General features: G+C 43.4%; 1 protein-coding gene across 2 annotated transcripts; it reads right to left on the bottom strand.

Annotated features, from left to right (window-relative positions):
- Positions 1 to 9,559: 9,559 nt before the first annotated feature.
- On the bottom strand, positions 9,560 to 25,633 carry LOC117962540 (dnaJ homolog subfamily C member 14-like). Of its 2 annotated transcripts, XM_059011431.1 has the most exons (8): positions 24,824 to 25,066; positions 20,722 to 22,569; positions 18,610 to 18,716; positions 18,112 to 18,231; positions 15,619 to 15,779; positions 13,421 to 13,523; positions 11,744 to 12,036; positions 9,560 to 11,576 (listed from the first exon to the last, which is right to left on the bottom strand). In XM_059011431.1, the coding sequence occupies exons 2-7, from the start codon at positions 22,522 to 22,524 to the stop codon at positions 11,784 to 11,786; spliced, it is 2,547 nt and encodes an 848-aa protein (XP_058867414.1). In that variant the 5' UTR covers positions 22,525 to 22,569; positions 24,824 to 25,066; the 3' UTR covers positions 9,560 to 11,576; positions 11,744 to 11,783. The 2 variants fall into 2 exon arrangements, with proteins under 2 accessions (XP_058867414.1, XP_058867415.1); XM_059011432.1 differs by lacking the exons at positions 9,560 to 11,576; positions 24,824 to 25,066 and adding an exon at positions 25,555 to 25,633 and having other exon boundaries at positions 11,589 to 12,036.
- Between the last annotated feature and the right edge of the window lie 997 nt (positions 25,634 to 26,630).

Raw genomic sequence — 26,630 nt, 5'->3', positions numbered from 1 at the left:
GAAAAAGTATTTGCCTCGTCTGATTTTCTGCATTTTTGCATATTTTTGACACTGAATGTTATCAGATCTTCAACCAAAACCTAATATTAGATAAAAGGAACCCTGAGTGAACAAATAACACAAAAATTGGATTCATATTTCATTTATTTATTAAATAAAGTTATGCAACAACCAATGCCCCCGTGTGAAAAAGTAATCGCCCCCTTAGACTCAATAACTGGTTACGCCCCCTTTAGCAGCAATAACTGCAACAAAACGCTTCCTGTAGTTATTGATTAGTCTCTCACAGCGCCGTGGAGGAATTTTGGCCTACTCCTCCATGCAGAACTGCTTCAACTCGGTGACATTTGTGGGTTTTCGAGCATGAACTGCTCGTTTCAGGTCCTGCCACAACATCTCAATGGGGTTTAGGTCTGGACATTGACTAGGCCATTACAAAACTTTGAATTTCTTGTTCTTCAACCATTCTGATGTAGACTTGCTTGTGTGTTTCGAATCATTGTCTTGCTGCATGACCCAGCTGCGCTTCAGCTTCAGCTCACGGACGGATGGCCTGACATTCTCCTGTAGAATTCTCTGATACAGACCAGAATTCATGGTTCCTTCAATGGTGGCAAGGTGTCCAGGTCCTGATGCAGCAAAGCATCCCCAAACCATGACACTACCACCACCATGCTTGACCGTTGGTATGAGGTTCTTACTGTGGAATGCAGTGTTTGGTTTTCGCCAGACATAACTGGGTTGACTCATCTGTCCATAGAACATTGTTTCAGAACTCTTGAGGATCATCCAGGTGCTTTTTGGCAAACTTGAGACAAGCATTCATGTTCTTCTTAGTGAGCAGTGGTTTCTGCCTTGCTACTCTGCCATGAATCCCATTTTTGCCCAGTGACTTCCTGATGGTGGAGTCATGAACACTGACCTTAGCCGAGGCGAGAGAGGCCTGCAGATCCCTGGATGTTGTTCTAGGATTCTTTGTGACTTCCAGGATGATTTTACGCCTTGCTCTTGGAGAGATTTTGGCAGGACGGCCACTCCTGGAAAGATTCACTACTGTCCCAAACTTTCTCCATTTGGACAATATGGCTCTGACTGTGGTTCGGTGGAGCCCCAGAGCCTTGGAAATGGCTTTGTAACCCTTTCCAGACTGATAGGTATCAACAACTTTTTTCCAGATGTCTTCAGGAATTTCTTTTGTTCGTGGCATGATGTGCCTCTAGAATCTGTGTGCTGACAGCTTCACTCTGATGGTAAGGGCCAAAGTTAGTCAGATTATATTGGGCAGGGCTGGCCTAAATCAGGCCTGGTTGTTAACCAAAGTACTCAAACAGCTGACCCTAATTATCCCTTTAATTGGCTTGAGTTAACTAGGGGGGGCAATAACTTTTTCACACCTGAAGATTGCATGTTTGATTACCTTGCACACAAAACAAATGAAAGAAGCACCAAACTTTGGTGTCATTTTTTCTCTCAGCATCCCTCTAATACTACTACAACCCACAAAACAATCTGACCAAATACAAAGTGAAAAAATGCAGAAAATCAGACGGGGCAAATACTTTTTCACGGCACTGTATATAAAATACATACATTTTGCAATGCAGACGCCCTAGCTTTCACACCACAAAGTTTGTCCTTCCATTTTACAACATTTGCAAGTAATAGCAGTAAAGTTACAGTTTTTAACAAGTAACGAGGTGAACAAGATTTCGTAAATAATGATTATCTATTATCCGATTGTATTTAAAGCTTTCATCTGATTTTGAAAACTATCATAATAAGCTTGATCCGTTCATTTAGTATCTTGTAACATTTTCATGTTTAGGAAGCAGTAGTAGGGAGTAGGGAGACGGTGTTGAATTCTCAAAATGTTTTTTTATTTGAAAAACTATAGAGAATTCCTGTCAGGGACTGGAATTCACATCACCAAAATAATAACCCTATGTTTTAGTCTTGGCACTTTCACTGCATATTCTCTCTGGTCGCAGCTCACACGCTCGCTCAGTCACACTCACAGTTTCTCATTCAAGTTCAGTGCTGGATTGTCTCCAGTCCCCTGGCTCATGCACCCCTTTATATAACCTCTCATCGTTTCCCTCTGCTGTCCGGCTCATCACATCCATGATCTGCAACCCCCGAAAACAGCAACACACATTCTCCCCACTCATTCACTCACTCCCCCTTCCCATGCTTACAATACATGTAACATAAAAGACCAACTGAACAGACAACAAGTCCTGCAACAAAGCAATTGTCCAGGTCATTACACTATATATTTTTTTAATTTGAAAGTAAAAATGTATGAAAGCATGACGACCTTTATGGACAAAAATCTTCACTAATATACAATAGAACTGTTGAGTATTTATTTTTGTTTCATACAGTATTAAATGGCAGTGTTTATATCCGATAGTGAAAAAATAAACAAATAACAAGATAAAGAAATAAATGTCTATATTGATTTATGTATTAATTTATGTCAATAAACATGACAATGACGACTCGAAAAATCTGCAAAATCTCCAAAATGTAAGAGATAAAACGAAGTTCCGGGAATTCTCAGCTGGCTTACTTCATCTTTCAAAATACTGCTTGTTTTCTCAACTAATCGTACAGCACTGATGACAGTAACACAACACGCTTGCAAACTGAAGGTTACAGTTTCAAATCCCACGCATGGCAGAAAAAAATGTAAAAAATATTGTTTGCAGGCAAATGTTACATTTCAAACAGAAATAAATCATTTCATATAAATGATGTAGACGTCACAATAAGTGTGTTCCCTAGTATATTACCATGTTGACTAAACAAGTTAATTATCATTAAACTGGATGTCCTGTAATATACATATGCATGGGTAAATCTCCCTGGGGTCTGGAAATATCTGCATGACAGGTATTGACTTTTTTTCTACCCCTTTGAGCAGTACAAACGTACCGTTACGTTCACTGCTCTCTGGTCTCCAGGGAGTACGAACGTACCGCTACATTCTGCAACTTTAAACTTGAATTACTGAGCCAACAAAACCCCTGATCACATAATATTGTAACACTATCATTATCCCTTGATCATCACGTAGAAGGCAGTGACAATGCTTTCTTTATGTAGACTCATATTTTTCTAATCTTTGTTGATAAATAAAATACACATCAGGATTTACCTATTACCTTCCTCTACAATTAGTAACTGAATGTACATAACCTCCATCAGCTTCACGATTTCCTTGTGGGTCTGGTAATTATAAAGCCTGGTATAGCCCCAGCTACAGCCCAACTGAGACACTGAATACAGATAATTAAGGCTATGATTTTGGCACAGCGATTTTTAGTACATTTCACCGTCGAGATGTGGAAAAAAACCAATAATTCACGGAAAGGCCACCAAATAATGTAGGTTTAGCTACATCAACATACACAAGAGCTTTCAAATAATACACCAAACCCAATAATATAAAGAATATTGCTTTTGACTGCTGACAAGTTTAAATGTTAGAGTATAGAATGATAGAAAGAGAAGATGACCGCCAAAACAATACTTTTGGCAAAGTATACCAAAGCCGTCGCGAGGAAGAATGAGCGCACAGCATATGAGGGACATCTCGCTACCACCATCTCGTGTTGGTGGTGTGAGCGTGCAACCTCAAGGACCCTAGTGCCTATTAAAGGCATAGAGGGATCTATGATATTAAGTTGGTAGAACCTGGTAAATATATGCGGAGTAGCCCAGCTAGCCGCAGTACAAATATCGATCAACGAGGCACCTCTGAAGAGGGCCCATGACGTAGCCACACCTCTGGTAGAGTGCGCAGCCACACTCCCGGGTGGAGGGAGGCCAGCATTAGTATACGCAGTCGAAACCGCGTCCACAATCCAATGGGACAGTCACTGCTTAGAGAGGACTTGACCTCAGGTCCTTTCACCATGACAGACGAAGAGCTGGACACATTGACGTAGTGCTCTTGTTCTATCCACATAACAGAATTCAACCTCCTATCCGACTCCTCTGCAAAGAGAGGGGGATGGAAAGCCTCTAGTTCCACTGACTGATTCAAATGAAAAGCTATAATCACCTTTGGGAGGAAAGCAGGGTTCGTGTGCAATGACACCATTTCCATTGTCCCAAATACGCATACAGGAACTGTGCATGGACAGTGCCTGTAGCTCACTGACCCGCTTAGCGGAGGTGATAGCTAACAGAAAGGCTGTCTTCATAGAGAGATACTTCAGCTCTATGGAATGTATGGGCTCAAACGGGGCCTTAGTGAGAGCCTTCAGTACCACGTCCTTTATAGGAGGACGTAACCGCCAAGCACCCTTTTGATAATGGGTCGCCGTATATGAGCTCCCAGGGATACTGAGTCAATGGGATCATGGCATGCAGATATGGCTGCTAGGCACACTTTCAATGTAGAGAGGGATTTACCCACCTCTAGCAGATCTTGCAGAAACTGTAAAATAATTGCTAGAGGGCAATAAATGGGATCATGGCCTCTGGCCATGCTCCAATTTTGAACCTGGAGAACTGTCGCCTCGTCTCGCCTGACCTTCACGAGGAAGGCAGGGAGCAGTGGTATAGGTGGGAAAGCGTAAAAAAGCGCTTTGGGCCATTCGTGAGCTAGGGAGTTGATGCTTAGTGGACCTCCACAGCTGCGGAGGGAGATCCACATGGGGCAATGGGTCATCTCTGCCATTCCCAAATGCGCTGCACCACCTGAGGCTGCAGACACCAGTCTGACGGGTGAGGACCTTCCCTGGAGATGAGGTCCGCTGCCCAGTTCAACACTCCCGGGAGATGTACAGCCCGGAGGGACAGGAAGTGTCTCTGTGCCCAGAGCAGTAGCCGAAAGTCGATGCGGTGTACTTTGGGGACCGAAGCGCTCCCGGTGGTTCAGGTATGTAACTACTGACACGTTGGGACAAGGACATGTTGCAGTGCGAGGTGAACCGCTTTCAGCTCTAGCGCGTTTATGTGCAGGGATGTCCAGCGAACCGACCAGGATCCGCGGACTCCTCTGCCTGCCCAGACCGCACCCCAACTGCAGTTGGATGCATCTGTCATCACCACTTGAAGGCTGTAAATCACTCTCATCGTTATGGCTTTGTTCAGGTGAAGGGCTTGCCTCCACCAATTCCAACATAGGCGAGACACTGTCAGCCAACGGCATCTGTCACGCTTGGGGTGTAGCCGAAAGGCATTGAGCCACGCTTGAAGCAGGCGCATGTAAAAGTAACCCCAGTTGGATGGCTGACGAAGCCACTGCCATCAGACCCAGTAGTTTTTGGCACAACACCAATTGCACTGTGGCCCCTTGTTGAACAGGGCCAGACAGTTGCGAATGGCAGCTACTCTGTCGTCCGACAGGTAGGCTCACATCATGAGGGAATCCAGCCCGAGACCCAAGTAGACCGTACTCTGCACCGGTATTAATTAGCGTTTTGCATCGTTGAGGGTGAGACCCAGCCTCGACAGATTCATCATCATAATTGCCGTGTGGGCGACTGCTCCTTCCTGGGACGGGGAACAAATCAACCAAATCTGCTGCCTGCTAGAGTGCTCAAGTATTTGGGCCATCTGACCCTTTAACTCGGCAATGTCCCTCGCCTGATCCGCATTCCTCGCTCTTTTTGAAACCCTTGAGGGAGATCTAGAGCGGTTGCGGGACCAACGGGCTGGAGCCTGCGTGCAAGATATACTCTGCGCTGGGCTCGAGGGCAGGCGGAAGGGAGAGACCTGGGATCCCGAGGACGAAGACGGCTCTCCCAGGCTAACCGCAAGGATCTCGTCTGTGAACTGCGCTATTCTGTTCTGCAAGGTCTTTTCCTTGGATCCGGCGCAAATAGTGCAGAACATCTTATCTGCCAAAGCAGCAGAGGTGTGCTCTATGCCCAGGCACTTGACACATGAAGTGTGTTTGTCCTGCAGGTGCAGATTCCGCCTGCAGGACATGCACGGGTGAAAGTTCAACATTGGGGCCGACAAACGGCGAAGAGTCAAAGCTCTGGAGCGTCGACGGAGCCAAAGCACCGAGGCGTCGTGGCTATAAGCACCAAGGCACCGAAAACCTCAAGGGGATCGAGTGCGCTGGTGCAATTTGTGATTCTGGACCGAGGGCGTTGATGCACCGAGGCTCCAGGGTACTGGTGTTGAGGGTGCTGAAAAGCACCGAAGACACCGCTGCAGGGTGCTGTGAAGCACCACAGGTGTCGAGCGCCGAGTCCTCGAGGCACCGAGGCTATGCAGCACCAGGGAAACAAGGGTCTTGAGGGTACTGGAGCACAAGGCTTAAAAAGCCTCGAAGCGTCAAAGCGTCGAGGTGTATAGTCCTCGACGCACCCAGGTAACAAGGCTATGGAGCACCAGGGAACCAAGGGTCTTGAGGGTACTGGAGCACAAGGCTTAAAAAGCCTTGAAGCATCAAAGCTCCGAGGCATATAGTCCTCGAGGCACCGAGTTACTGAGGCTATGGGCTGTCGGGGCACCGATGCGCAGAGCTTATAAGCCTCGAAGGCATTGAGGCGTCGAGGCGTGGAGTCCTCAAGGCACCGTGGGTGCCGAAGCACCGGGGTACTGATGCACAGAGCTTATAAGCCCGAAGGCGTCGTGGCATCGAGGCGTGCCGTCCTCAGGGCACCGAGGTACTGAGGCTATGGGGCATCGATGCTCAGAGCTTATAAGCCCTGAATGCGTCGAGGCATCGAGGCGAGGAGTCCTCAAGGCACCGAGGTACTGAGGCTATGGGGCATTGGGGCACCGATGCTCAGAGCTTACAAGCCCCTAAAACGTCGAGTCCTCAAGGCACCAAGGATGTGAAAGCACAGAGGCACCGAGGCACGAAGGCACAGATCTCGGGGAGCACTTGAACACCAAGGGCACCAAGGCACCGAGGACCCGAGGGTACCATGGGCGTTGAAGCCTAGACACTGGGGCGCCCAAGCACCAAGTACCGAGGGTAAAGCACTAAGGTACTGGGCTGTGTGTCTGTGTCTGGGCTGCTTGCAGTCACACAACCAGGAACAGCGAGTAGCTTGCAGTGGAGGGGAGCACCTCAGATGGCGTCTGGATCGCGTGCAGCACATAGAAGGGAGAAAACTTTTTTTTATATATATATATATATATATATATATATATATATATATATATATATATACAGTATATACCTACACACCAATTTATGGGCGAGTGGTTTAATGTGCTTGTCTGCTCATCATTAGGGCCACTTATCGGGCCTAATGGAGGAAGCACGCATTTTTTTTTTAAACCTCAAGGCAGTTGCACACACAGACACTTAACAGTAAACGAGCGTGGGGATTTTTTTTTTTTTTTTTTTTTTTTACTGTAAGCAGTAACGAAAAACAATAGTAATAAACAAATACAGCTGAAAAAGCACAGGAAATTATAGAAAACATATGCAGCAAGCTGCAAGGTTAGTTAAAGCAGACTGTGATCGTCACGCAATGTAGGCTGTTGAAGAGTATATATATATATATTTTAAAAATTTTAAACAAAATTCAGTTGCGTAGCGTTAAGCTCAGCCTTTAGCTGCCAAGTTTCTGATTCTGGGGAAGTGGCAAGCCTACTTCCAGTAATAAAATTGCAAGGGAACTACAGAAAAACTTGAGAGAAAGCTCTTAAAAAGAGTCAATCACACAACTGGAAGAGGTTAGTATTTATACTCACCCTACCTACCTGTTCGTGAAAGGCAAAAGAGACTGAAGTCTCTGTGCAGTCAGTATTTATTACCTCAGGAGGCGGGACCGAGGACGTCACTGCACGGAGGGGCCCATCGGCAGCTTTGATATAAAATGCTCAGTAAATACCTGACAAGCAGGCATATCCCATCTCCGAATTGAAAGGGGACTTAGTTAAAGGTCCTTTCACACCAACGTAACATTCTTATTATTTTTTTTTAATACTGTATGATGCAACTTTCATACCGGCCGCGTAGCGAAACAGACGGGTTCTGAAATAAACCGTGTTCCTATTTCTCTGTGCGCGTCCGCCGTAAATGTACATATACATTATATATATATATATATATATATATATATATATATATATATATATATATATACACACACAAAATCAACATGTCAGATCATTGTTTTTATTATCGTGTTCAAAATGAAACAGTAAGTATTTTTTCTTCAGTAATAACGAGGTGTTTAAATTGGTTATTTCTGAGTAGCCTACAGAGCACTGCCCCTAAAAATAAAAAAACAAAAAACAGAGTTGAAAGGTCAAATCACACAGGCTGCACCGTGTCCAAGAAACGGGGCATCACAAAGATCCGAAAAAAAGACCAGAAACAGAGAAACCTCTCATTTTATCTACAGTTTGCAGGAAATAAAAAAAGATGTTCAACAGCAGTCTGAAGTATTTTGTTTAGCAATGTTTAGTTTTAGAGAAAGTGAGTATTTATTTTCAACAGACTACTTGGGTACACTGCAATGTGTGAAAAAAAGGTTTCAAGAAATAAAATGTAAGTATTAATATTTTTTGGAGATGCAAGCCCACTTTTTGTTGTTTAAAAATAAATAAATTAGCAAGCACTGTATGTATGTGAAGATCACAACCGAGAGTTTACAGTAACATATAACCTGTTCATTTACATACTTGCTCACACGTAAATGCTGTGTGCAAACACAACCAATTTCCACACACTCGCAGATTTGTATTTTCACTGCATGACATACTGCATTTTTAAAGAAAATAAAGGAAGTGCCCAACCAAATTTATTATTACATCCAAGATTTCACTGACTTTTGTTCAAATTCACGATTTCTGTTACCTCCGTGATAAAATCATAGCCTTAGTAATAATTATAGCGCACACTGATAAAGGGAAATATTTCAGTGGTAGGAGTCTACCAGGGCTCATTGTATTGTATTGTATTGGCTTGCACACTATTAAGGTCTGCTGCATGGAACAGGCTCTCCAAAGTATCAAGGCCTTTATCCTCCAGGGGTGGCAGCTCATCCAGTCCGGAGCTCCTGAGTAAGAAGCAGTTGGCTTGGGGATCGGAGACGCACACTGACCATTCCCCTCCTCCACTGTCTCAAACATTTCACATGCATGTCTTTAAAACAGTTTGGATTTCTATTTAGGTTGTTGGCATTTTAAACTAAATTTTGTTTTTCAGGTTGGTGTACATTTTGGTGACAAAATAATTCCATATTAATTGATTATTTACATTGGCCTTCTTTAGAAATTTGAAGTAAGCAGTGTTGTGGAAACAAGCGTGCCACCCTCAATCCAGTAGCGAGAGACACTTGAATGAAACGCCCAGGGCCCCACATTTTTAAAACCAGTCCAACCAGCTTAACATCGCTTGCCTATCACCCTCCCTCCACTTACCATCCCTGCATTGAAATATCCCAGAGTATAATGGGAGTCCCTGGGGACAAGGCCCTGATAATACCACTCTCATTTACAATCAGACAACTCTCCACTTTCATCAAATAAAAGCTTCTATAAGTGCGTGCCAGACAGTTCAGTATGGGAATGTTCAGAATATATAGCAGGGTAACACAGCATAGCATACAGAACACTGACTAGACTGTACATTGAAAAGACGTGTTTATTGATGAACAGTATTGTATAGTATTATATTGCAGCTCTACAGCAAAGTAGGAATACTGGTTGTATCAACACTTCTTGATGTCAGGTTATTGTGACTCAGGCCCTTTGAAGTGCTAATAAATAGTCTGACTATTTCTTAACAATTAGGGCAGGTGATTTTGATTCAGACGTGGGAGGAGAATTCAGATTTCACATACTGAAATAATAGAGCAAGAGACACTTGTGATTTTGGTCAGAATTTGTAGTTAAAATCCCTGCATCAAAGGTATTTGTTTTTAGGGTGTGGTGTGAATATTAAGATTTAAAAAATAATAATAAAGCATGGCTTCTAATAACCCCTTTCATGATTGTCAAACGTGTTTTTTTTTGCTTTTAACTTAACCCTTATTGTCTGGTACCAACAAAGCCATCTCAGAGTTAGCTGAAATACAGTGGAATGCTACTCAGAAGGGAGGGATATTAATACAAGGCTCTTTAAGGGTTAAGAGGCTGCAATGCAATGATGGTATCATTTCTGTTTAAATACAGGGCAATTCAGAACTCAATAGTTAAAGTGAAATCTGCAGATTATGTGCAAGATGATATGCAAAGGAAACATGACAGAGACGCTGTGTCGCACTGTGTGCCCACCAGAGGGCTGCTCAGTAACGTCAACATTTTAGTAGAACTGAAAACAATGCAAAACAACAATTTTGAATTAGGAATCACCTGTATTGTGCTGTACTTACAAGTACAGACCACCAGGTGGTAGTGTAACCTCAAGAAAGACTGCTGTTTTCATTAGCACAGTGGTGTATTTATGAGTGTTACAAGAGATAGCCAAATGCCTAATCCAAATAATCTGGGAACAATCTAGGGTCATCTGGGTGAATTCAGCTCACTGTTCGACCTCTTGCCTCAATTCACTGATAAAATGAGGCCAAAAGATTAGAGGTATGCAAACACTTACCTCTTACCAGGGAGTCCCTCTACAGCCATACAATAAACACAATGAATATATTCACATGAAAGCATGTTTCAATACATCATCAATATGCTGCACGTGACTCCTTGCTTCTTCCTAGAACAGTCCTTGTAGTCTTTTTAAACCCATTCAGCACCTTCAATGGGCAGTTCCAAAGAGCCACTGTGTCAATGAGGCAGAGTGGAAAGCCCTAGTCTAGATCATACCCCAGATCCAAATGGGGATTTTTGGTAACTTCACACATTCCTTGAGCTGGAACAACCCATCATCACCTCCCACTAGCATGCCTGTAAAAGTATTACTCCCATACTTCCTGACAGTATTAGAGACACAATCTCTGTGTTGAACACCCTGGGATCCTACCCTGCCATGCTGAGGTTTGCTTTCATTCCTCATCTCTAAAACGAAGTAGATATATAATGCTGATAAACTGCTTTAGGAAATAAACCCAAGAATAAAAAGCCTGTGTTTATTTCTGCATGTACTGGAGCTCTAGATTGATCTGGTTTCCGGTTCACTTTCTAAAAGGTTCATGTTTTCATTGAAGTCATTGAGATAGACTTCTAGTCGAAATGTTTCTCTTTGAATTGATTTCGTTCAGGATTTCTACAATAGCAGGAATGCGTTTAAACTTGAACATATTGGTAATGTTTGTACCGATCTGAAAAGCCCACAAAAACCCCTCTGTCACGACATTAGATTGCATCTGAATAAGTATGGAAACATTAAGGCTATATTTGGTCTATATATATTTGAAACTTTTAGGCAAAATTCTAGACCTTTAACATTGCAGTGTCCACTTTTCTAATCCCCTCGGTACAACACACTCTATTGAAATCAATGACACATGGTTCCGGCCCCAGTGTTCTTTGACATGGCAGGTCAGTGCATTTCTCAGGTGCTCCAATCAGGTATCTGGGTGGGGAGCACTCTTTTCAAAAGCATCCTCAGCCCAGCCTCTTTACAAAGATTCTCACAAACTTGACAAGTGCAGGCTGTCTGTGTTTCAGTTCATCTGGACAATCTTGATTTTCTATAAAAAGAAAAGGGGGGGGGGGGGTGGTTTCCGCACTTGGTATGGGGTATGGGGCTACATGTCCCATGTTGTAAAGCCAGTGCAGTCTGCTCCTGTGTTAGGGCTTCCCATGTTGTAAAGCCAGTGCAGTCTGCTCCTGTGTTAGGGGTTCTCAAGCTGTTTACCTCTCTCTCGCTGCGCTTGTGTTTGTGTCGTTGCTCAACTCTAGAAAGGCCGTCTAAATTTCTTCTTCCGTCTCGGTCTGGTGCTGTCAGTCCGGGGCTGCCCTGGGGGAGCAGTGCTAGAGGAGAAGCTGGCGGCGGTGGGGGTTGCAGTGCCGCTGGGATATGCAGCTCCACCTGCAGGTGGAGGACTGAAAAAGCCCCCGTTTGGCATGTGGTTGGGAGAGCCCTGGAAAACCCGGTTAAAAAAGTCTTGCAGATCGGCAGCTGAATTCGGGCTGCTTTCTGAAGGGGTCCTGAGGGGAAAACACAGGCAAGTGAGGAGTGGAGCTTCACTACGCACATGTGCAAACCTTCCTAAACATGTTCAGCCAATGATGGGTACTTGAATGAAGCCATGGTGTGCAGTGCAGTAAAACCTTGATTACCAAACTGATTATTCAAACCTGTCTGTCGTGTGCAGTGTTCCTGTGCCCTGTTGTGATGAAACATGCGGTGTGCAGCCCCTGACCTCTGCTATGAACAGTGCAGCCCCTGACCTCTGCTATGAACAGTGCCGCCCCTGACCTCTGCTATGAACAGTGCAGCCCCTGACCTCTGCTATGAACAGTGCCGCCCCTGACCTCTGCTATGAACAGTGCAGCCCCTGACCTCTGCTATGCACAGTGCAGCCCCTGACCTCTGCTATGAACAGTGCAGCCCCTGACCTCTGCTATGCACAGTGCAGCCCCTGACCTCTGCTATGAAGCTTTTGTAAAAGGGTTATTATATACTTTTTAGGTTTTTTGATTGGAAAAAGTCATCTAAACAATTTTGAAGTGGGAATTTGATTATCCAAACATCACCTGGTCCCAATTAGTTTGCATAAAGTGAGGTTTTTCTTTACTGTAAAAAGCCTACATCTGTAAAAAAAAAAACCTACATCTTTAAGAAGGAATTCTCATAGCAAATGCCCAACTTGGACAAAATGTTAATGAATGATCGCCACCAATCTACCTAAACCACAGCGTGTAAGAACTGCGTCTCACAGCCATGCCTTACTCAAAATAGGATTTCATAAAAGGCAACTGGTTCCTGCCAACTGTTGAAAGAACTTTTAGAATCTACACCTGTATTGTTTAATGTTTTTTTTTTGGTTTTTTAGCACAGCGATAGGATATTTAGCTGAAGAGATTTTTTCTTCAAGTCAAGCTTTTACAAAGTTAAAGGACCCAACAAAATAATGACTAAAATAAATCTTTGTGCTGTCCTACATATGGGAGAGGTCACATGCAGGACTAAGTGGTTTCAATGTCTCTGTGTTCCTTATTCAGAAGTGCAGGACTGAAATATGTAGAAGTCTATTTTTTTTTTTTTTAACCCTAATTGCTAAGAAAACAAATACCCATTAAAATCAGATATGCGTTTACCATGATGCATGCATTTTTCATCTATGGAGTGATGGCAACACATTATACTGGAATTATTGTCATGTTCCTTAAGCAATATTAACACAATGCAATCATGATTATGTTGAAACAGATAAGACTGGAATATAAAAGGGGACTTTGACAGCAAGTAATGAGTTTATACTGCACACTGCTCAGTGAACTGAACAATTCAATTATGCAGAAAGTAACCTATAGTAGCAATGTGTGCATGACTAACCCATATGCACAGCGTCTACTTGTCCAGACTGACCTCTGTCTGCCCGAGCTGGCGCTGTCCTTCGCTCCGAAGGAGATGTGATAGGGAACACGGTGAGTGTCTGGAGAGATCCCGATACGCTGGCAGCCTGCCCACTCTGATGAGACACAAACACACACCACTCATCAGCTGCTTGGTTCGGGACAGGAGAGAGGGCACAATGCCTTACACACAGCAGAGTTCTGCTTTAAAGTAGTTCTGGAATTACAGAAGTGGCCCTGTTTGGGAGGTCGGTAATCAAACTGAAGTAAAGATTATTGTTTTATTTTTTTACCTGCTGTAATAATTAAATGAATTATCAAAAGATGACAAGTGTGTGGTTTGCCAGTTTAAAACCTTCCGCTGTGGTCACCTGAAAATACAAGATCCTCCTGTGCTGCTGAACTAATTCTCAATTTATAACAATACATCCCAAGTATACCCCCTATTCCCTTATTTTTTTTAGGAACAAAAATACAGAGATCAACTATTTTACACAACTCATCTCACCATTGGAGTCAGATTCCTTACGTACTGTAACATTTTTGTCCCTGCATGGTAGTTGTTACGACTGGTTACTTACACCACAATGCATGCAAGGTATTATGGGCAAATGGTACCAAATATCATGTATTTAAATGAACACACGTTTGCTGTAACATGTGCCACTTTCAAAACTGCACATTGAGACCTACTGTATCAAATACTGTGTCTCATACAACAAAATACAAATTTACTATAGCACTGTCCATGCCAAGGCATCCCAGGGCGCTTCACAAATCAAATGTAAATGACACCTAATGAGCTTGTGATGGAATCTGAAGGATTCGATCGTGCTGGCTTTCTGGTGGGGGCAGAGCAACTAACAGCCCTCACCCAGGCGATTCTAACCGAATTTGAACTGGAATCACACGCTGATTAGATGGAAATCTTATGCATCTTAGATGTCATGCAATTATTAGTTTGTGACACTGACGATGCTTTCACTTCTGCCCATGATAATTGCCAGGGCTGACCACATACATAATGTTTTTTTAGAAATAAATGGCAGGTAAGTTTCATGTACAGTACATAGCATGTGAAGTGCCTTGCAGGTAGACTTATGAAATGATATGAAGCTCTAACTAGAACCTCTTTAAATGGATCTCAGTGGAAGACTGAGCTTCTGATTAACCCCTTCAGTGCTAGGGGACGTACACAGTACCTCCTCCTATATTTTGCACACAATCTGTGAGCAACCGATCACTTCAGAAATTGTACTGAGTGTGAGAGAGAGTTTAATCTCTCGAAATATGTGAATGGTGTATCGGTTATGTGTGTTTTTCAGTCCAGTCAGTAAACTAAAGTCCATATTATATTTCAGACAGTGCTTTAATCTAAGCAACTTGTGATGGCTACAACATTTAGGGGATCCAAGGAGCTATTCTGGTAAACTGATCTTATTTTCACAACTAACTGATGACTGTTGATTGCTGCAGGCTGCTTCTATATAGTATATTGTACTGTATATACTCTACTAATCACCATGCACTGCTGCAGGAGTGCGAGTGACCAATCACATGTGTGGAAGGGTTCAGTGTCCACAATACATGTGGTTGTCCCTGGTTACTTTGCTGTCCACAGGGAGTTTTGCCATGCTAAATGTGGGGAGGTGTCAATGTTGGCAGAATTAGCATGGAAAATGCTTGCCAGGGCGTGTCTTGTTTTGAGGATTATTGCAGCCGGGAACCTCATGTAAAATTAAACAAGTTTGATATCCCTGCCAACCTTACAACCTTTTATTCAAAGCAAAATAATGTCATATAGTTTGAATTTTGTATATATCTAGTTTTAGAAAATATGCCCCAAAAAGTTCACACTGTGAAAGACACAAGATCATTTGACATAGCGATGTTCTATTTTTTTATGTTTATTTTTAATAATAATGTTTAAGCAGCCGTGACAGAAACATAACACCTGTTAGAAAAATATATTTTTTCTTCATATATAGTCAACATATTGGCAATGTGAGACATATACAATCTGTCTTATTACCGTGTTAAGAAATAACTTATATATATATATATATATTTTACATTTTAACCTGCAGTATCTCAATCAGTTGACCAGATATTTTCCTAGGTTTCCTTTAGAGACTTGTGAGAAATTTGACTTTGATTCAGTGTGAAATTGAGGAAACCCTCTAGCATCAAAGGGGCTAAGCTGGCAGGTACCTGTGATATCAAAGACTTTCCCATCCATTAGTGCGAAGTAGGTGATGCGCAGTCCCAGCATGCTCGACTCTGCCCAGAAGTCCCCTTCCTCAGCTCCGTGCCTCCTGTTACACTCCCCGCAGTAGCGAGCATCGCTGGCCTCCCGCTCCAATTCAAACCTCCTGCAGACAACAATGAGCAGCATGATAACCAAGCCTAACATCTCCATGGAGGCCTGGGGATAGAGCAGCAAGTAGAACTCAACCGAATCAGTGATCAGGCAAGCTTTATTGTCAGGGACGCCTGGAAATAGTGGGCTTTTCAAAAAAATTCTATAAACAAAATTATTGAAATGTAAGTTTGTACTAAATATGACGGGGAGTAAAATCCCTTTCTAATTAGAACGGGAATGTGGCCAGGAGTTTGGGCGTTCATTGATTGGTTTTGTTTCGACTCATTGCACTGTGTTTGTGTATGCCCTCCCGCGCTAGGACTGCCATTGCTGGTACCCTTGTGGCAGCCACCTGCCACTGCAATAAGAATTTTGTTACATTGTAAATGAATGGTGAGCGCCCGAGTGGCGTGGCAAACACAGCCTCCATCTCGTTCCAGTCTGGCCGAGGATACCCACACCCGTTACAATATGGGCTTGCAATCCTATTAAGTCAATGGCAAAGAAATAAAGAAAAACACAAAAAATATACAATAAAAAGCGAATCACAAAACAGACTTGTGTAAAGTGGATTCATGCACACTTCATTGTACATTTTCTCTTTGGGATTGCGTATATCATTTAAAATCCTGTTTTTGTTCTGGGAAGTTAAACATGCTGTACAAGTGTTTATGTAGCAATTCAACAAACAGAAGAGAAGTTTTGCTGTTGGGTTCTCAGCAACAACTAGAGCTTGCAAATTCCTTAAATAGATTTGTGCAAACCGAGCTCTAACATAAAACCTGATATGAGAAATTTGGGGGTTATGTTTGTTTACAATTTGTGTTTTCAAAAAATTACAAGTGTCTTTTTACCATCTACGAAACACTGCTAAAATTAGGTCTTTTCTTTCTTTGTTTGTTTGATGCTGAGAAGTTAATTCATGTTTTTTCTCTAGACTTGACCATTGAAATGCTTCGCAGCTTGTTCACAATGCAGTTGCTGGGGTTGTCACCATTACAAAGAGACAGGCTCATATACTCCTGTGTTGGCCTCACTGCACTGGCTTCCAGTGTGTTTAGAATTGACATATAAAAGCACTAAACGGCTCAGCACCGGATTACCGAAGAGAGAATTTATCCCCATGTAAACCTCTGTGTACTTTAAGGTGAGCCAACGCTAGCCTTTTGTGCCTCCCAAAGGTAATATTGAAACGGAGGAGAAAGTGCATTGAGTTATAAAGCCCCCAGATTATGGAACTCTTCATAATTCATAAGCCCTTCTCTATTAAAGATGCAGCTTCAGTCTATATTCAAATCAAGATTAAAGGCTTACTTTTATAGTTTAGCCTTTTTAACCTGACTCACAAATACAATTGTTTTACCTATTTTATTTGCTTATTTTTGTAATTGTGTTTTATTTATTTATTCTTATTAAATGTCCTGTTTTCTTCAATTGTTTTTATTTATTATTATTATTATTATTATTATTATTATTATTATTATTATTATTATTATTATTATTTACTGTTACTTTGTAATTCTCTACTGCTTCTTGATACTGCAGACTTCTTTGTTTTAACTGACACATAAAGTGCTTTGAGATACTGTGGTATGAAAGGCGTTATATAAATTGAACACGTTTTCACGTTCAACGCCACAGCGTGAATGAATTTCTTAGATACGATTTTAACCCATCTGTCTTATCCCAACAGGTTATATGCTGTTAAATCCCCCATGAAGTTGTAATAAGCGCGGCGCTGCAGAGGGAATCCTCCCTTGAAGCTGTAATAAGCGCGGCGCTGCAGAGGGAATCCTCCCTTGAAGCTGTAATAAGCGCGGCACTGCAGAGGGAATCCCCCCTTGAAGCTGTAATAAGCACGGCGCTGCAGAGGGAATCCTCCCTTGAAGCTGTAATAAGCACGGCGCTGCAGAGGGAATCCTCCCTTGAAGCTGTAATAAGCACGGCGCTGCAGAGGCAATCCTCCCTTGAAGCTGTAATAAGCGCGGCGCTGCAGAGGGAATCCTCCCTTGAAGCTGTAATAAGCACAGCGCTGCAGAGGGAATCCTCCCTTGAAGCTGTAATAAGCGCGGCACTGCAGAGGGAATCCTCCCTTGAAGCTGTAATAAGCGCGGCACTGCAGAGGGAATCCCCCCTTGAAGCTGTAATAAGCACGGCGCTGCAGAGGGAATCCTCCCTTGAAGCTGTAATAAGCGCGGCGCTGCAGAGGGAATCCCCCCTTGAAGCTGTAATAAGCGCGGCACTGCAGAGGGAATCCTCCCTTGAAGCTGTAATAAGCGCGGCGCTGCAGAGGGAATCCCCCCTTGAAGCTGTAATAAGCGCTGCACTGCAGAGGGTCCTACCTGTGCTTGCCCTCACACTTGCTGCACATCATGGTGTTCATGGCCTCTCTCAGGTCGTCCTGCAGTTTGGTAAGGAACTCGTTCATGGACTTGGTCAGCTCGCTCTCCGCCATGCGCTTACTGAAGGAGACAATCAGCAGTTACATGGAGAATCCAAGACAACAGGTATATAATCCATTACACCAAGATCAAGAAAAAAAGAGCTCACTTTCATATATAATTCGTTCACGGACCACCTCAATTTTAGGTGTCGCAATTTGCAAAATAACCAGTTGTACTACTTATTACCATGTTAATGATACCTCAATGTATCCAGTGTTTTTATCTATTATACAACAGCAAGAAATGTCCTCCTATGAAAGCAAGTTTGCTATAAAATGTGTCAAACTGCAGTGAATGGAAATGCACAGCAGTTAAGATGTATCGAATTCTCTCATTTGCTGAACCCATTGAAGCCCATAATACAACAGCAGCTCTACAGTCTGCAGTGACGCTCACATCTCATACTGCCTCCTGGTTTCCGGGTTGCTCACAATGTCCCAGGCAGCTCTCAGCACCTTGAAAGCCTCCTCCGCTCGGGGGTGCTTGTTCTTGTCAGGGTGGACCTGAGAGGAAAACAGGATTTCATGTGAGCTTTAGAATGCCTTGAACAATATGTAAAAGCTTCATATATAAATCATTGACCAAATAAACAGCGAGACTGTCACCACTCTGCATGTCTCCTCGTGAGTATCTGGTACAGTCTGCCTTCTAAACCAGGCCTGGAGCTCTTCTCATGGAAACGCTTCTACCCATTTTGATCACTCTATACTCGAAGGCATGTTTCTGCAATCAGGCACTGTCAACTGCACCAATATTGAGAATAAAGTATGACAGAAAACTGCTTGTAAGAAACTTATTTTTCATTTATATAGTTAACTAATTCATCTATTTCACTGAAAACACTGTGTAACAATTTTTTTTTTTTTTTGGTTCCTGGGTAGTAAGTGTTATTTCCTAATTGCTTATGCCTCAAAAGTATAGAAAATGGCTATTATTCCCCACAAACTTTGCTTTTGTGACCAGGACAGTGATATTTTAAAATTTACCTATTTTCCAGAACATTCCAGATAGAGTCAGTGCTGAGTAAACTTGGAGTAACTTTTAGAACTTTCTAGAACTTTCCAGTAATATAAATAGTAGTATAAATACAGGGGCCTTAAGCCCACCAGTTCAGTTTAGTTCCAGCTGCCTAAGTGGATACATATCTGCATTTTTCTGAGATGGCATCAAGGTCATAGGAGACTTCAAAATGGTGGCATTCCTGATGGGTCTCCAAGGCGGTTTTACCAAGTTTCCCTGCTATCTTTGCCTTTGGGACAGCAGGGACAACAAGGCGCACTACCACAGGCGGGACTGGCCACAGCGGACCGAGTTCTCTGTGGGGAGGAACAACGTCAAGTGGGAGCCACTGGTGGACCCCCGGAAGGTGCTGATGCCACCACTGCACATCAAATTGGGCCTTATGAAACAATTTGTCAGAGCTCTAGATAAGGAGTCGGCAGCCTTCAAGGACCTTCAAGACTTCTTCTCTAAGCTGTCTGAGGCAAAGGTCAAAGCCGGTGTCTTCGTCGGACCACAGATAAAGAAGATCCTGGAGTGCAATGAATTCCCCAAGAAGCTCACTAGTAAGGAGAAAGCGGCTTGGAACAGCTTTGTCGCAGTGGTTCGGGGCTTCCTGGGCAATCACAAGGCCGAAAACTATGTGGAGCTGGGTGAGACTCTGGTGAAGAACTACGGCACAATGGGCTGTAGGATGTCCCTCAAAGTCCATATACTTGATGCTCATCTTGATAAATTCAAGGAGAACATGGGAGCGTACTCGGAGGAGCAAGGCGAGCGCTTCCACCAGGATATGCTGGACTTTGAACGCCGCTACCAAGGACAGTATAACGAGAACATGATGGGAGACAACATTTGGGGGCAGATTCGTGAAAGTGATTTACAGTATAATCGTAAATCTCGAAAAACTACTCACTTCTAAATCTTTTGTAGTCATTTTTGTATTACTTTAGTATAAATACATGTTAATTGTAAGTCGCCCTGGATAAGGGCGTCTCCTAAGAAATAAATAATAATAATAATAATAATTTGGATTCATATGTTGTTTTTTTCTGACTTTATGTGAACGAAGACACAAATTCGCCCGTTTTCTCATTGGAAATAGGTAAATTTCAAAATATCACTGTCCTGGTCACAAAAGTAAAGTTTGTGGGGAATAATAGCCATTTTCTATACTTTTGAGGCACAAGCAATTAGGAAATAACACTTACTACCCAGGAACCAAAATTGTGTTACATAGTGAAATGTTATGATTTTGTTGATTAGTTTGTACTGATTGTTGAAGGATATTTTAAGTTCTTATCCCTCAAACTTATTACCCCCCCCCCCCCCCCCCCCAAAAGACATAATGATACTGACTGACTGACTATGCAACAACTCAGACAAGCCTCTCGATTTATAGTCATTCTGCATTGAGAACTGCTACTGTTGCACACATAGGGCAGTTCTTGCAGTCTGTGGTAGTCAAGTCATTGTCCAATCATTAACATCATTCTCCGGTCCACTCACCAGCACTGCAAGCTGTCGATAAGCCTTCTTGAGCTCCATGTCCGAAGCGGTTATCTCCACTCCCAGCACCTTGAAGGGATCCAGCTCCTCTTCAGGCAGCCCTGCCATCGCCAGCAGCCTCTCCAGCTCCCGGGCAGGCTGGTACTTCCCTGCGGCACTGCCGCTGCCAGGCAATTCAGGCGCAGTCCGGGCACTGGAGCCCCACAAGCCAGCAGTCCTGAATTTACCCCACAGCCACAGTCTCTGCCAGGCCCCCACCAGGAGACCACAAGTCCTTGTTTCTCTCAGGGCGTCCCAACAACGCTGAAGACCAGCCCTGGTGGCGGAGCAGTAGAAGGTACAGTGCTGCTGAAAGGATGGTCCCCACCATTTCTCAGAAAGTCTGGTAAAGCCAGAGCTAGCGTAGCGCCAGGAGAGCCGGAGGCAGCCCACACAGAGCATGAGGACGAGACAGAGCAGAGCCAGGAGCATCTTGAGGAGACGGCACGCCCAGCCAGCCAGCCAGTGGCCAGCCTGCTGCAGCCTTTCTGCTGCCTGACTCCCTCTCCACTGACACCACTGGAATGAGCTCCTGGCCTTGTCCTTGACAGAGTCCAGGTCAGTGCTCTGGGCCAACAGCTCTGCACAGCAGGAGTAAGCCAGCGCCCCACCCGCTTCTACATACTCCCCACAGCGGTGTGTCCCAAACACAATCAGGTCCACCACCATCCAGAAGCAGGACAGACACCAGGGCTTCACTGACTCCTCCAGGAGCTCCCTGCACACCAGGAAGGGCTTTGGAGCCGAGGATTTGGATCTCTGCTGATGTTGGTGGTTGTTTCGGCGCCGGGTCTGCTTGTGTCTTCCCCCTGAGGCAGTCTTGGTGGAGGGCTGCTCCCAAAAATGTTTTAGCCCGGCTTCAGAATCTCTCTGGCTGCCAGCTCTGTTCCTGTGGCGCTTCCCGCCTCCTTTCCTGCAGCTGGAAACCCGCTCCTCCATTCCTCCTCCTCTTCCGCCGTTCATCCGCGATTCCTGCTCTTCGTCATCCTCTTCCTCCTCGTCACCCTGCTGTTCTTCTCCTAGTTCTCCCTCAGGCTCCTCCCTCTTTTCTCCTTCCCAGACTGGCAGGCCTGAATGCCTGGGCTCTTCACAGTCCCAGTCATTACATTTGCAGCCGAAAGCAGCGGGCTCTGAAAAGCTGGATTTCTTTTTATGCTCCTTCTCACAATCAGGAGGGCCCAGATTTATTGTCCTACCTCCATTAACAGATTCATTACCAGAAGGACTCAGGGGATGCTGGTGGTTTTGGGACTCCAAGGTGCTGGTTGCTTTGTTGTTTTCCGTAGGCCCTGGTTTGCAGTCTCCAGCAGAACTTGAATGGTCTGGGTAGCAGCTTGGGGATTCCCTGGCCTCTGCAGCACCACAAACAGAAATGTCATTAGGCAGAAAGAATGGCGCTTGAAAACAGGACTCACTGCCTCCCTCAATCTTCCTGAGCTCCATGTCCAACAGGTCATCCAAAGAAGGTTCCCCGGGAGATTCCACCCGATTCTCCCCCCAGGACTTGGCCCCTCGGCCACAGCTTTCAATTTCGATGGGGTTCACGGTCTGTGTGCTGCTCGTGGCCCACCTGTCCTGTTGTGCAGCAGGAGGCAGAGTCTGTGCATTCCCCAGGCCCTCTCCTGCATGGTGAGGCTTCACAAAGGAACTTATAAAGTCCGGTGTGTAATGAGGGGAGCCATCGCGCACCCCATCCCCTGCACTGCTCTGCCTCTGGTCAGGTGCTTCAGTCTTCTTGCTGGCATTGCTACCCTTCTTATCCATTGCAAGCTTTAGAGCCTTCAAACATCATGTTTCAGCCATCTTCACCTGCCAGAGAGGAACAAAAGAACAAACATGAGCCAGAACACTTACTTACTAGAATGTTTAATACAATGGAACAGAGGTAGGCATTGGTAATACATCTGGAATCAGGTACCAGTTCTGAAGAATACCTGGGTATTTGGGAAGCCTTTTAGGTTAGTGAAAAAGTATATTTGAAACCATGACTGCTTCACCTTCCTGTGAAGGTATGTTTGAAACCATGACTGCTTCACCTCCCTGTGACTAGTATCACGGTCAGATTTTTAACAAGAAGTGTCGTCCGATGACTGTTTCTAATTAGAGCCTCTGTCCTCCCGCCAAACACAACGTTTGCGACATGCATAGGTTACGTGTTCAAGCTAAATGGCTTTCATTGGGCAAAATGAAATCAAACTAAACAGTCCGTATTGATTCATCTACCAGCACACATTGAGTGTGCTGGCAGTCTTACACAAGTACATTTTTCAAAGTGATGGGCACCAATATCGATATTTTGATAATGATATTGTTCGATAACCCTGTACATACCAATCTATGTCAGTCTCGTAGGCAAAGAAACACCACTAAAGTATTATTTAACAATGCTATTCCCTTGATTGGTGTTTAGGTACCAAACGCTATTTGCATGCTGCATTAAGTTTGGCACTATTGGATATGAACTTCCAAAACATTTTCTGTTATTTATTTATTTACTTATGCTGTATCAGCTATATTTAAATACAATATATAAAGTCATATTTACAATCCAGCCTCGCCTCACTTATTAAATATGTACTGCAGACTCCGAGCTCACAGTGAAAAATGAAATGTCCCTCGAGAAGACTGCAGCTTCGGGCACTACAGCCCCCCGTCAGTAACAATAGTCTTCCCTCGGGGCAATCATTTTCCACTATAACCCTCCAATCCATATTAACTAATGTATGTATGTATGTATGTATGTATGTATGTATGTATGTATGTATAATATTGCAACTGTTTGTTTTGGAAGACTTCGATATCAATATATTAACATTTTCATATCGTTGCCTACCACTAGTTATTTCATTCAACAGGACAGCTGTAAACAACCCATTATGCTGCGTCATCCTCATTGGTAGAATAACTACAGTAGGAAGTTCACTGTGTGCCCTGTATTTCTTTAATCCTCTAGATGCATCACACACACTATACTATGTTTCTTTAATAATATTACATTCATATTCCCATTTAGAGAAAGATGAGGGAGACAAACTTCCTGTCCTGGCAATGAACAAACAACCCAGGTCCTGACCTCTATTAGCACCTTGTCTTGTGCAGGCACTGGAAATGTTTTTGGGATTTCAACTACCACTTAAGAACATAAGATCATTTACGAATGAGAGGAGGGCATTCGGCCCATCTAAGCTCATCCAGTTCTTAGTAGTGATTGACCTCAAAGCTTTGTCATGCGATTCTGCCTCAACAACATACCCTATGTGAAGAAGTGTCTCCTTCCCTCTGTCCTATGTCTGTCTCCATTTTAATTCCAACAGTGTCCTCTGCTCCTGCTTCCTGTACCATAATTTAGGGGTAACTATGTCAACTGCTTTTGAGATTTTAAAATCTTAAATGCATGTCAGACACTGAGTCAAGTGAGGCTATTCCACTCCATAGTCTCCTCATGAATATGAAACCTGCACCTAGCACTGGGGAATTCCAACTGGACTGAAAGCAACAACTCCAGGAAACTACACATAACGAGGTGCTAGAAACATACAAAACCCCAGATTCAAATGTCTTCATTAGAGAACCTAGCCAAGCGTCCAAAAACCAAAACAATCTTCACACAACACATCCAACAAGTTACAAGGTTTCACCACAATTTTATGCGCGGAATAACATTTTTTAAGTCTTGTTATATGGTCTGGATTATTGTATATCTTTAAGCAAACTGTCCACAATATTTGGAAAGCGTGCTGGTTCATCTCCGGCTCCATGACCCGGCTGTATTGACAGACTCAATCCCTTGGGGCCTGGTACCTTCCTACGCCGCATGTCTCACGATAATAAGAGCTCATTTGTTTCCTGGGTTATCTTGAGTGTGGCCATGTTGACAATTAACTGATGCAAGAATTATTAGAACTAGCCAGATACCACTGTATTAAGTACACAGAGATCAGAAGTTACAGCACCGTAGCCTACACACAACTGAAATACACAACACCTCCAGTGCACACAGCTATTTCACTTACGTTATAAAACTTACAACGTCAGAAAAATATGAGTGTATAAAACAACTTACTTTTCTAGTGAACCTGGAAATAGACTCGATGACATTTTGAAGAAAAACACGAACGAGCTCGCTACATCCGGTAATAAAAACACAACACAACACAACCTTGTGCGGTAAACTCGCAACACCGCGTTGCGCGCACGGGTTTCCGTGGAGACGAGCGCAGTTTCTATAATTACGAATATTTCACGTACGTCCTGCTCGCGCTTCTCTCCTGCGCGCCCCGCCTGCAGCAGCAGCTGTTGTTGTTGCTGTTTCCCTTCCACTTCCGGGGCAAAGGCAACGGGAAACTTCGAATCTCGCACGGCGAAATGAAACCGCGAGATTCATACTGGAGATACTGCCGTTGAACATAGTTTGTTTTATCAAAGTAAAATAAATCAATCAATTAATAAATGAATACATTTTGATCCACCCATCAATCATTTGTTTATGTTTTAACATGCAGGAAAGAAATAAAACCCACGTCTGTATGTATGCACAGGATGATATTGATGAGGATGATGATGATGATGATGATGAGGATGATGGTGTTTGACAGAATGTTGACCTCAGTGTAGTGTTCGGTTTCGAGTGCAGGCAGGTTAAGCAATGGTTTCTATTATTCTAATAAGCTCACATATTTTGCACTTCCATTCACTATATAAGTCTCAAATGTGCATTTTGAAAAGAAACACATTTTATAGCAACATGCATTTCAATTTAAAAACATGACCGATCTGGTAGCTTTACTGCTTTACCTCTCTGTGGCCAGTTCACCCCGGCAGTGTCTTCTGGGTCATGTAACTGGAGGCGTGTCAGTCAATAGGGGAAGCCGATTGGTTGTTAGTAGGAAAGCAGCCCGTGAAGGGGCGGGGACGATCCTCCAGGTGACCCATTGATTAAAGCAGGATAGGTCAATGATGTCACGAATGGGCGGGGCTCACAGTGGCGCTCTTGCCTGGAGCCCAGAAGAGCGCTTTGGCAGTGCGCTCTGAGTGCAGATTGACGCTTACCTTGCGAAATGTTTCTGGACATACTTCAGCTTTCATTCGCATAAGTAACGGAAGTAGCAGAGAGAAAAGCATTACATTCACCAGGACAGGCAATGGGGACATTAAAAAAAAGAAAGAAACTTTGTCCTGCCGCGAAAGCGCTGTGCTCACGCCGCCCATCGCAGATGTGTCAGCGACAGACAGCTTGGTGTCCTTCATGCCGTCATTTAATCCAACGCTAACATAAAACGTTGCTTGTGGGAAAAGATGACAAAACATGACTCGTGAATTCGTCACGATTGGATAATGTTGTAAATGACTTTATTATCAATAGACTACTTTGTGTGAATTTGTAATGTATACATGTTATCGTCTAAGAATGGCTGTAGTTGGTTAATACTGTTTACACATTTAAAGTCAATTTTCTAAGATCACCAGTTGTACCATTTCACCAAAATATAAATGATAATTAAAAAAAAACAAAAAACAGTTTAACTAGTATTTGTACTAAATGAAGACAAAACATTTTAGTCACTTTGTATAAAATCTCCGTCTGTTCTTCCATCTATTTTATTTGAATGAAAGTCTTTGTAAAGGGGGGTGTGAATACTCACCAGCACCACTGGGGTTTGTTATTGGTATTATTAAAGTACATTGAAAACAGCCCATAAAATTCTTGGAAAAATAATCACTTTCATTTTTTAATATTTACAAAACACACACACACACACATTTTATATTATATACAGTATAAGTTTGAGAAAAAGGAAAACTGTGTACCAAAATGATCAATAAGAAAAAAGAAAAAAAAGAGAAAAGGATATTTCAGGTACTTAAAAAGG

The sequence above is a fragment of the Acipenser ruthenus genome, chromosome 42 (assembly GCF_902713425.1).
Source record: "Acipenser ruthenus chromosome 42, fAciRut3.2 maternal haplotype, whole genome shotgun sequence".
NCBI lineage: Eukaryota > Metazoa > Chordata > Actinopteri > Acipenseriformes > Acipenseridae > Acipenser > Acipenser ruthenus.
Note: the sequence above shows the minus strand (reverse complement) of the source record. Positions and strands in the feature narration are given on the sequence as shown.